This window comes from Chenopodium quinoa, unplaced genomic scaffold (assembly GCF_001683475.1).
Source record: "Chenopodium quinoa cultivar QQ74 unplaced genomic scaffold, ASM168347v1, whole genome shotgun sequence".
Lineage (NCBI taxonomy): Eukaryota > Viridiplantae > Streptophyta > Magnoliopsida > Caryophyllales > Amaranthaceae > Chenopodium > Chenopodium quinoa.
In genome coordinates this window covers 334,608-347,058 of record NW_018744647.1, presented here as the reverse complement: position 1 = coordinate 347,058, position 12,451 = coordinate 334,608, and the positions used below count along the sequence as shown (strand labels likewise).

At 28.5% G+C, this 12,451-nt stretch overlaps 1 protein-coding gene across 1 annotated transcript; it reads right to left on the bottom strand.

Annotated features, from left to right (window-relative positions):
* Positions 1-371: 371 nt before the first annotated feature.
* On the bottom strand, positions 372-10,474 carry LOC110701672 (ABC transporter G family member 28-like). Its single transcript, XM_021879286.1, has 14 exons — positions 10,230-10,474; positions 10,062-10,138; positions 9,091-9,363; positions 8,427-8,490; positions 8,193-8,339; positions 7,976-8,010; positions 7,575-7,648; positions 5,890-6,770; positions 4,822-5,118; positions 2,852-3,331; positions 2,356-2,504; positions 1,300-1,589; positions 945-1,078; positions 372-796 (listed from the first exon to the last, which is right to left on the bottom strand). Exons 1-14 carry the CDS (start codon positions 10,472-10,474, stop codon positions 640-642), a joined length of 3,303 nt encoding a protein of 1,100 aa, XP_021734978.1. The 3' UTR covers positions 372-639.
* Between the last annotated feature and the right edge of the window lie 1,977 nt (positions 10,475-12,451).

Below are 12,451 nucleotides of genomic sequence, written 5' to 3'. Positions count from 1 at the left end.
GCTCATCATGATACCTTAATTTCCTATCGGGACACCACATGATTTTATTTCCTTAACCCACAAGGCATCAAATAGTTATTCAGCTGAGCTTAAAAAGGGAACGAGAAAGGATGAGGTACATGATTGGCAACAGCTTTAGTTCAGTGACTAGCACAATGCCTTGCTTTTGGCGCATGTTCTACGCTCATCAATAGAATTTGGTTTCTTTTTGGAAGATCGCATGGTTTAGTTTCCTTAGCCCTCAAAGCATCAATTAATTGTCCTCCTAGGCTTGAAGAGGGTCAGTGAGCATTTTGCATTTTCAAAAACGTTATGGTTTCAAAAGGTGATTTTGGGCTTTAAAAGTTAGTGTTGGGCCCTAACCAATTTACGTCTTAGAAAAGTGATATTGAAGTTTTAAAAGAACAGTTTGAATTGCATGAACATATCTTAAGCTTTAAAGAGTGCTTTGGAGTTTCTGAAAGGTTACTTAGTTTATTAATAGCAATTACATGCTAGAAATTATTTCTTACAATCAAGAAAGCATTTATATACTAGATACTACTTCACAATTCAACGTTGTAAAAAAAAAAAAGAATAACTAAAGGTACTCGTATATTAATGCTTGTACACTAATTAACATTAAAATTGTTAATGATTTCATTTCTTTTGAACTACAATCATAAAGATAAAAGCTATTATCCGACTAATAACCCCGCTTACAATAAGAAATATTAGACAACGATTCCAATGATTAAGGCTATATCCACTTTGCATCAAAGATCCACAACGAGTTATTAGCCACACTCCATCATACCTACATATATCGAATGAAACATGGTCATTGATATAACATATGTCATAATCAAATTTTGTCACCTAATTAAATGTATTTAAATCTCTACAAAATTATGAGCTACCAAACTTTTTTTTTTTTTGGTTATACTTAAGCGTGAAAAACGTACTTTTCAGCATTTGCAATGACAAATGCCTCTAAAGCCCATTTTGAGTAGGTAAATTTTCCTACTTCAAACATAATTTTGCTTTCTTTGTCTTGGCTTGCAATGAGTGATAATACTACTGGAAGAAGCACACACCACTGTAATGCACATCAAAAATAAATATTTAAATTAGTAAAAATAACAAGTAAAAACTATTCCCTCCATCTTTTTAATTTGCTACATTTTTATGCAAGTTTGTTCTATTTGGTTTTTTTTTCTCATTAATAATTGTGTTAAAATTGAATGTAGCAAATAAAAAAAATTATAGGGAGTACTAAGAAATGATGTGTTTTTTAAGTAGCTAATTTGTATAATATACCAGTTGTGCAGGACCTGGCTGGAGAAGTATCGCTAAGCCGTAAGCTACCCCAGTCACACAATACACAAGACAAACTAGGACTATGTAATTGGCTAAGAAGCTTGATCTTGGATTGTTGGAAAAGTAAAACACTGAGAGGTAAACCAAAGGCTTAAAAAGAGTGTTAAATTGATCAATTGTATCTTTAGAGAGAAAATATGCCAAACTACTCATTCCTGACGAACTTTCTCTCCAATACTGTAATCTATCAAGTGTGAATGATCTCAAAGCTGAAATCTTGCATAATAGAGCTGCCAACCAACAAGATACACAAATATGAGAAACATTTTTGTGATTAATTAAAAAGTGTATACGTGGAGTCAATTGGTAACAACTACATTCCCCGTGTCATTTAGTTGTTCTTATGTTCCTTTTTAAGTGAATCAAAATGATATCTATGATTAGAATATTTCTTTCGTCATCTTACTATTTGTACCTAAAGAACCTCAACAATTTAACAAAACTATATATATTGCCCTCATTTTGCTATATATATTGCCCTCATTTTGTGAAAAAAATTATGCCACCATTCATTTAATGTTCAATAACCCATCTTTTTTTTTCTTCTCGTTTCTCAATTACCAATAATACTCAATTCATATTCTTTCCTTTTATTTCATTCCTCAATTTTCAACAATACTCAATTAATAATGTTTCTTTTTTTAACTTCTAAAATAAAACTTCGTCAAAAACCCCAACATTAGCTTCAAAATGTGACAAATGTCACCTTAGAAATTAATAGTTACACATTTTCTAGTTCATCATGTTGTAATATTTAAACCTTAAGAGATGACTATATGTAGGATAGCAAATTTAGTGAAATGAATTAATAATTCCTTGATCCAAAGATATGTATTTGATTAGTAGTCTAATCATGTATGTTATTGCTTAGTCATGTAAAAGATTTAATATATGAGAAATCCTTATAGAATATAATATATTTAAAATACATAAAGCCATATTATCTAGGTTAATGGTGTAAATTTATATGGGTTTTAGGGCATAAAAAATACTTACATACGGCAATCACAGTGTAGTTATAACCAATTGCACCAAATGTTTCATCGCTCACTTTAGCAAGAGTTCCTAAACAAGCTCCAGCAAGTAAAAGAATTAAATAATCCACGGCCTGTAATTTAGCTTCACGTAGTCTTTGCTTTCCAACCCTAAAAATAAATCATAAAATTAATCATCTAGTGAATCAATTTGATTAGGTAGACTACAATGATATAAGATGGAATAATGCAGTTTCCTTAATCAACCTTAAGAATTTTTTAGCTAAAATACTTTTATTTATGTATTTATTTTTTTTACAAAAATGATCAATCCATTAGTATTGTTCCTCAATTTAAGTTCTAATAAATTAATAGTATAATAAAATTAAATAATTCATACTTATTATCACTTTTAACAAAATGGTATTATTATTTGGTACCTTTATTTTATGATGATTGGAATTATAGCTTCATAATTTTGATTTATATTTTTAATAAGGATTAGAAACATAACATACCTTCCTAGAAAATATCTATATTGTCGCATTATCCCAGGGGTTATGCGATTTGACAAATCTTGTTTTTTTAAGAAGTTGTGCTTAAGGTGCTCTCGTCTTAATACAAGTGCACACTTAATTTCTTGTATAAGATCTCCAATAAAAGATTTATCATGTCGTTTATCAACATGAGGTTTTAGAGAGTTATCAGGGGAAGAAGTGCTAGAAATTTCATCACAAAGATGCAACATATCTTGAGGTACTGGATAACCATTATGAAGCATCCATCTCACAGGAAGTTGTTCACGTGTAACATTAGATCCTGACTTAATTATTCCCTCTAAAATATCAATATAATGATCTGGAGGAGTAACACGTTCCGGTACAATGATCCCTAAACCTGCAAAATATTCTTCAACTTTCTTTGTTGGGCCATGGTACACTGTTAGACCTCCTTTTGCAAGTAAGATGAAGTCGTCGAACATTTTAAACAATGCATAGCTGGATAACACATGAAATATATATTACCATATAGAAAAAACTTTAAATTAAATTTTGATTATAATAATTACTTGGTGATAAAGAAATTTACAAGTCTATAATACTTCACTAGGAAAAATACCTTATCAATTCAATCTAATCCTACTTTCCATCATTGTTTTTATAATTATATTCTTTTTCATGTGAATCCCCGCCTTTTATAGTGTTTGAGATAACTCTTATAATAGCGTTTGGATAATTATAGCCTCTAAATTTTTTATTTATTTATTTGCTCTTATTAATGTTTATTGCCTTTTTTTAACTCTTAAGAATAGTGTGTGGACATTTAAAACCCTTAAAATATTTGTGTACGCATTTCATCATTAATACTACCAACAACTAAAGTTGGAAGGCCAACCAAAAGAGCTTCCTGGACATAGCTAACAATGATGCTTGCATTAGCCGCCCTAGTATGAGAAAATTTATGTCTTTTAATAAGTAGAAATTTATGATATTAAAACAAAAAAAATAATAATAAACTTTAGTTTATCTCATTTGAGAAATCATTAAAACCTACTCCCTGTTATAAAAAAAATAATTAAAAAAAAAAAAAACACTACTCCCTCTATCTTTGAATAATTGGCAGGAAAATTTGACAATTACCACCTACAATTATTGTTGTTTTAGCAATTACCACCTATAGTTTTTTTTTTTTAATTCTACCACCAACTATTTTTTTAAAACAGTAAAACTTCCTACCTACTTGTCTCTCAACTCAAATGTGACATCATGTGTTGCCCACTAACTACCTTTTCCCTCCCTTTCTTTCATTGTCACTCGATTTCTCATTCCCATGTATTGTACTCCTTCCAAAATTGGGAAAAAACTTCAATTTGTGAAATAATTAGCATGAATATGTAATTTAATTTGAAATATATCCCCAATTTTGAGAGGATTACAATATGGGGGAATGAGAAATTAAGAGAGAAAGAAAGAAAAGGAGGGAAATAAGGTGAGATGTGAGCCCTGTATGACATCACACTTCAATTCAGAGCCAAATAAGTGGGAAATTTTGATGTTTTAAAAAATAATTGGTGGTAAAGTTCAAAAAAAAAATTAGGTGGTAATTGCTAAAACAACAACAATTGTAGGTGGTAATTGACAAAAAAAAAAAATCTAATTGGCACTGTTAAACTAAATACACATATCAATGCATAAATTTGACCTTAATATATGTAATTAAATAGTTGTATTAGTTATAAAAAAAAAAACAAAATAACAAAAAGTAGATATTATGAAATTACTCATTTTTAAAAAAAATTAAGAACATATTCCTGACCTTGCTAATGTTGACTTGTAGTCTAACAACTTTTAATTTGCTTTTGTGTAAGTTTTCACTAATATTAATAACTAAGATCAAATGAAAAAAAAAAAAGCTCTTAGACACACCACCATGATGAAGATAATGATGATAAATCCTTATAAATGAAATGGTAATAATTTTAAATTACCTTGGTTGGTGGATGACCGTGCATATGTTTACTCCTTCAAGAGCTTCACGTCTAAGAGCTCTTAGAAGCAAAAGAGATGAAGAACTATCTAAACCAGAAGTAGGCTCATCTAAAATTAATAATGAAGGTTCCATGACCATTTCTAATCCTACGTTTACTCGTTTTCTTTGTCCTCCAGATATCCCTCTTTTCTCAACTGTTCCCACTAAAGAATCGCGTATTGCTTGTAACCCTAATGCTTCTATTACTCTTTCTACAACCAGAACCTTATCGGCCTTTGGAAGATCACCAGGTAACCTGCATATGAAGATATACATGTACTCTTAATATGTTAAATAGTCATTGTATATTACAAAGACTAATAAACTAATTAAGCTAAAGCGATTAAGCATTATAGTAAGTTTTATATATGCTTTATTTTATACAAGTTCATGTTTTTAGATTAAATATTTTTATTACTAAATTAACATTTCTGACAATCCTATCTCAAAACATGTAGAAAATAAGTGATAGCTTTGTATTGAAAAGTAAATAAAAACATATATATTTTATTTTAGATACAAAATTTCCTATAATAATAATAATAATAATAATAATAATAATAATAATAATAATAATAATAATAATAATAATAATAATAATAATAATAACAATTTTGTAGCAATTTAGTAATGTAATTAACTCAAAGTTTCACTCTTCTATAAATTCTCAAACATATTGTTAATAGATAATAAGGTTGAAGCAATAAATGTTTCACTTTTTTAAAAGAAAAACCAAATTTAAGTGATATTTATTTTAAAAATTAATTTCCATGAATGTGCATATATAACTTTTTTTTAATAGATTTTTAATAGTTTTATTTAAAGCCACATAATGATTCGAAACTTAATAAAGCAAATTAGCTAACAAAGAATATATTTTAGTAATATATCGATCCTTAATAATATGGCGTGCTTATTACACTTCTAACTTTTTTAGTATGTTATTTATGTGCAATTCACCATAGCATACTATTTTTAGCTTGAATTGCCAAAGAAAGAGGTTTTTTTTTACCATCACTTAGCTTACCTACAACGAGCACTGAATCTTAGATTTTCTTCTACAGTTAGGTTCCCGTGCACAATGTCATCCTGTGGGACAAACCCAATTATCCTTTTGTAAGAGTGAACTGATTCATTTTTCCCATTGATGAGAATTTGTCCCCTTACATTACATCCTGTAGCTTTTCCTGTGACAGCTGAAAGAAAAGTAGTCTTCCCAGCACCAGAAGGACCCATGACTGCGGAAACTCGGCCATGCATTAGTTTTCCAGTAATGCACCGTAATAAATGTTTGTGTTTTCCTTTTAAGGTTAAGGTTAAATCTTTAAAAGCAACCTCTAATAAAGGCCTTTTTCGGATTTCGGTATCAGTAGCCATAGAAATAATTCCAGAAAATGTAAGGTTCTTGTTTTCTTGTTGCATGGCCTTCTCTTTTTCAAGTTGCCCATATGCATATTTAAAAATTTGGCTTCGTGTGTGTAATTCCTTAGCTTTGAATTGTTTTTTAATATTTTTATCCCCAATCTCCATATTAAAACCCTCACTACTATCCGGATCATCCTCAATTTGTTGCATCATTTTTGTGAGTTTGCTGCTATTTCCTTTATTTTTTGATTTTGAATCTGAAGAACTTGTAACATCATTACTTGTAGATTTTGGTTGAAACCCTTTTGATGGGTCTTGTCTTGTAGATTTTTTCTTAGAAAAAGTGCGCGATAATTGTTGCTGTAACCCAATAGCACGATTTCTAGCATTTTCCTTTGCTACTTTCCACCTTTCACGAGCTTGTGCAGTTTCTTTTGCACTTCTTATTGCACGCTCTCTAGATCTAGCTAACCTTCTTTCTCGAGTAGTAAGTACTTGGTCCGAACAATTATATACAAGAAGTAGACTGGTACTTAATATAGCCTAAAAAATAAAAGTTGGTATGTTAGCGAATATGCATATACTATGTTAAAAAAACATAATAATTAATAAAGATACAATCATGATGTATATATGCAGTAATGATTAATTAAGTCTTCCATCCAGCTTCACTTTTTCACCCTTGTACTATCATGTACTTCTTATGCTCTTTCAAATTCTTCCCACTTTTATATAGAGATTTCTTCAAAATTCTTTCAATTTTGCTTAGTTTACTTATTAGATAAATGTGGGTTTCCCTTTCTTGCACCATTTGTTAGACTCAACTCTTCACACTCTTTCTTTAGCACAATCTCTTTTATATTACAAAAAGAGCTCAAATTTCTCTCTCATTTTCTTCTTAAGCGTAGTTATAAAAAGTGAAGTAATATAGAGATAGAGCGAGCACGTGATACTCTTGACCTTTTATTAATTAGGTGATACTCTTGACCTTTTTTTAATTAAAGTGTTGGATTTATCTCAATATATAACTTTATATTATCAATTGTTTATCGACATTACTAAGGAAATTAAATTATATATATTAGTAATTAAATTTTTGTTTTGATATAAGTCAAAGTAGAGTAACTAAATTTCTATATAATAACTAAGGTTTTTGCACAAATTAACATAATTTTGTTTTATATCATATTTTCCATGCAATGTTATTTATAAAGCATACTAAATATTTATCTGTCAATCTTCATATTAAAATAATATCAATTCAATGTTTACATAAGAATATTTTCACATGGAGTATAATAGTAATATTTCTATTAGAAAATGATAACATGGATATCGAACACTTACAATGAGTAATATGCCGTAAGCATGTATATTTTGATTAGCAACTTTATCGTTACAACTAGCCAATTTGAAGCATGCTGTGATGAAAAGTTATGAATAATGAGACTTTACAACAAGTTCATGTTCTCTTAATCGTAATAATTAAAATTCAAACCCTTAACTTAAGCTACATGGAAAAATTATGAATATAAAATGCCAAAACAATTTTTGCATCAATTGAAGTCCATTGGTTATTGAAAAACTAAATAGAAGATGGATAGATTTAAAATTTTAAAGAAAAGTGATTAAAGCAATAAGAGTCATAAGAACCTGCGAAATCAGAGTGTTTATGAAATGTTCCATAACTAAAGCATAGTACAGATGCACCTGTAAATTGTTTGATATTTAAACAGTTTAAAACTTACGTTTTTCTTGAGTTGAACCCTTTCTACAATAATGCCTGAAAATTCAGAAATTCATATAGTTAATTCATAAAGATATCAATAATAGGAATGAAAAACTTATTTTACACTAGTAAGAGCTTATTACAATTATAAATAAGTTAATATCCTAATATACATTGCATTAATGAAACGAGTTGAAATTGAAATTATGATAAAGTTTTTGAATTATATACCATACCCGACACTACATGGAAGTTCTTCAACTGTAGATGGACAATATGATCCTGGGGCGCAAAATATTTCATCACTACTAATGACATCAGACCATACATCAGCTCCACCACATGTATGATTAGGTTTTCCTGGTGGTATTTGGTATGTATATCTGTAAAACAATGTCTAAGATAAAATCTAATACAAAATCAATAGTTTAGAGATGTAACACAAAACTTGATATTAATCTATGACTTACGGATCACATCTGCCTGTAGTTTTATTGAGTGTAGCAAATGGACAATAAGCACCTAGTGGACAAGCTACATAAAAAGTGAACACAAAAGTAATATTATTAGGGTGACAAATATATTGAATAAGAAAGTTAGTCATCAAATATTATAAAATTATATTGTTATAATAAGGCTATTTTATAGATAAAAAGTATGACCCAAAACTGAAATTGGAATATTCAAAGATAGTATTCAATGGTGTAATCATTGGAATTCTATATTGCTTTAATATTACTAATCTCTTCTTTCCTAGAAGGTTTTCCATATATCACTTTATTTCATATTTAGTAAAAAGATGATTATTTCTATCATCTCTTGCCCTATTTGCTTGATCCACTTTATTCAATACTATCTCACAATCTAATGAACTGCTTTTATACTTTCCTCTTTTTCTTGGATAGCACTTCTAATATATTATGAGAAGCTTAACAAATTTTAGGCGATACATTTGATATAAATTTGTAAAATTGTTAATTAATGGTTCAACACCATATTATAATTTATGTAGAAGAAAAAATGATAATAATGGATCAACACAACTATATATATGTATGTGTGTGTGTATTTATATATATATACACACACAAATGGATATGTATATATATGTCTTTACTATATGAATTTACTTACGTATCATACAAGTGACACCCTTGGGGCAAAAAAAGCCAGCACAACAAGGTTGACAATCTTCGGTCCTATCTGGAATGATTTGTGTGTTTTTAATATCAACTTTACGATCTTTACCAACACTACATGCCCACCCCGGCTCACATCCATCAATCCATGAGCTTAAGTTGCAATTATTATTTGGCTTTACATAACTTGAACTCATTTGGGCTCCACCAATTAAACTGATCATGTAAATCTTAACTTCTGCCGCAGTACATACTCGTTTTGGAACATCTATATACATATATTAAGAGAAATTTTTAATAAACATAATAAGGGATTTCATAAATAAGTTAAACCATTTAACAAGATTAAAGAGGATAATTACATGCAAAAGAGCCACAAAACAAAGTGAATTATAGTGGGAATGCATTTGTCTTGGTTTATTTTTAATCCCATATCATAAGAAGAATTAATAGAGATTAACCAATGCTTCAACATTCCTAAAATATAGTATCTAATTCATTTAGCACATTTTTGTAAGACTTGCCTTTAACCATCAATGTCTTAAAATACATATTAACAAAAGTTATAAATAAACTATATCATAAAACCTTATAGTGAGACCAATCTAACAATAACTCACCTGATTATGATTTTTTTACACAATTTTTGCACATATTATTTAAGTTTGACCATGAAAGTAAAAATAGGAACTAATTATAAGATGTTGGGGAAGTATAGAACATATATTTCACTTGACTAAAACGATTTGATTATCAAGAACCCCCTTATAGATTAGTTTAATGTGTCATACCATATTGCTAATGAAATAATGATTCAAGAATGTGACCATCATATTGCATCATCATTATTTAGTTTGGTTTTTATTTTATGTATGTGTCAAATCATTTTTTGTATAGATATAACTCCTACTCGTTATAATAATATAAAAAGCATGTAAAGAAAAATAATGATGTTGGATGTTTCACCTTTAATTTTCTGCATGCAAGATGTTAAAAATTCAAGATCATTTGAAAAATTAAAAGCTGATTTCCAATCAGCTTGCCTGAAATGGAAAAAAATAATTCATCTCAAAGCCTTCAAGTAACTTAATTAAAAAAAATAAAATAAAAATAAAAGATTTTTTATTCACATACACGTCCTTTATACAGAAGCCCAAATGTCTTTTGATATCTGGTTCAAAGACATGAGTGATATTGGCTAGTTGATTATATAACATCTGCGCAACAACTTGAAGAGCTGCTGGATTTTTAGCTTGACTATTATCTTCATCTAAATCATTTTGAGAATAAACAACACTTGTAGATAAAATGATTACAAAAAAAATTACCAACATAAGTAATTGCAAAAGGGAATATTGACAAAATTTTACTTTTGTCATATTATATATGATTGAACAAATATACAAATATTTAGATTGAAATTAAATTGAAAATTGATCTAAAAAGTAATAATAAAGATGACATTCTATGGATGTCTTGTTATTGGTAAGAATAAAGAAAACATATTCAGTATATACAAATGCAATGTATTAATGGAGTTTGAGGCACGTATAACTTTTTTGATAAAGCTTAATTTATTTTGGTAAGAATCAATCATGGGAAAAGCAAGAATGTGGTTTTGAAGATTCTTATTTTGTGATAAAAATCAAGATGAATTAGTGTGTAAAAAGGGATGAAAATGGCATACAATTTTATTTTATTTTATTACTTTTTTAGTTTTTGGTTGAAGATAACTTTCTAACTAATGAATTCATTATGTATCTGGTAGGGAGTAATGATTGCCTATATTAAAGGAAGTTATATAGGAAAAATATGCACCTCTTTTTTTAATAGGCATGAAGCAATATCTAATACATTAAAATTTCCAATAGTTAAAATTTTTAAATACTATTCCAGCAAAAAGATTATATAGTTTCAACTTCCTTAAAATGTGAATAATGGTTTGTTAAAAAGAAAAAAAGGCTTTTAAATTTAATTTTCTTTAGTTTTTATGTTGTACTAGGCCATATTTTTATTTTGTAAATGAGATTCAAATTGATTCAATCATATAATCAAAGAAGAAAACTCATTACATATCTCAATTTCAAGTTTACCAAACATGCATGTAATTAAGTACGATTATGAATATGTTTGTTAATATCTTTTGAAGTGGAATATAATATTTTGATTGGTCGAAAAAAAACATGTTTTATTATAATAAAATACTACTTTATTTTAATAATATTATACGCCTATGTGTATACAATATGTGTGCCCATATATAGAAATAAAATTTAGTAAAATAATTTTAAACATACTCATGTATCACTACACATTTTTAAGTTTCAAACGCAAACAATAAATTTATCTTTAAAACTAGCTTATGATCCCGTGTAATGCATGGAGTTATCAAATTTTACAAAAATGCTTCATATTACATAGTAAACTTTAGGTTGTACATACCCGTATGATGTACAAATTTATGCTGCATTAAACATTATGCATCCATCTCTTTTTTAATAATAATATTTTGCTTAAATTTTCTATAAGTTATTACAAAAATGTTTTGTTGAATTTGGGAGGGAAAGATTAATTTATATAAAATATATGAAAGATTTTTTTATATGTATAAATATATATTGGTAAAGTAGGAAAATATTGTACAAGTAGTGAATTAAAAATTTTCTAAGATAATTTGACAAAAAAAGTAAATAAAAAATTGGCAGAAAATTATATAATCAGATTTTGCTACGTGTCATTTCTTATTTGTCTTTAGTATATAGTTATTGATTATTGATACTACTCAGGACACTTAATGTATGTATGTAATGTGTGAATAAGTATTTTTTTATTTTAAAGACATGACCGCATGACGTGTGTCATAAATTGACCAATGAATTAGTTTTTGTGAAAAATCCTTGACTAAGGGGCTAGAGTTATATAACACCTTCCACCACAAATGTTAGATAAAAAGAAATCATGTAAGTGACTAAAAGATTTAGGTGATTCGATCATGTAATTTTATTTTTCATCAAATAAATTTTTAGCAATAACGTTAATGGAATTTATTTATTTTTTTTCGGTAAATAGGAAAAAATTTATTACCAAAAGGAAAAGTTACAACTTACAAGAGCTAAGTTATAACAAGCACCAAACCCCACTAGACCTGAAAAACAGGCCAACCAACCACCAAACAGTTCAAGCTCAATCTCCTGCCACCTTCTAGGAAGGGTTCAAGAGAAAGAGACAAGAACAACCTGAGCTCAAGCTTCCAGCCACCTTCTAGGAAGGGTTCTAGAAACCAGGCCCAGGAACACAAAAACAAACACAGAGCAGGACAAACCTGCAAACAAAACACACCAACCCTACAAACTGTA

Coding starts and splice junctions, on each gene's coding strand:
- LOC110701672 (XM_021879286.1), bottom strand. CDS start 10,474: ATGACAAAAGTAAAATTTTGTCAATATTCCCTTTTGCAATTACTTATG. Junction 8,011..8,192: donor GAACTTCCATGTAGTGTCGG/GTATGGTATATA, acceptor CTGAATTTTCAG/GCATTATTGTAGAAAGGGTT. Junction 7,649..7,975: donor GGGTTCAACTCAAGAAAAAC/GTAAGTTTTAAA, acceptor TTTTCATCACAG/CATGCTTCAAATTGGCTAGT.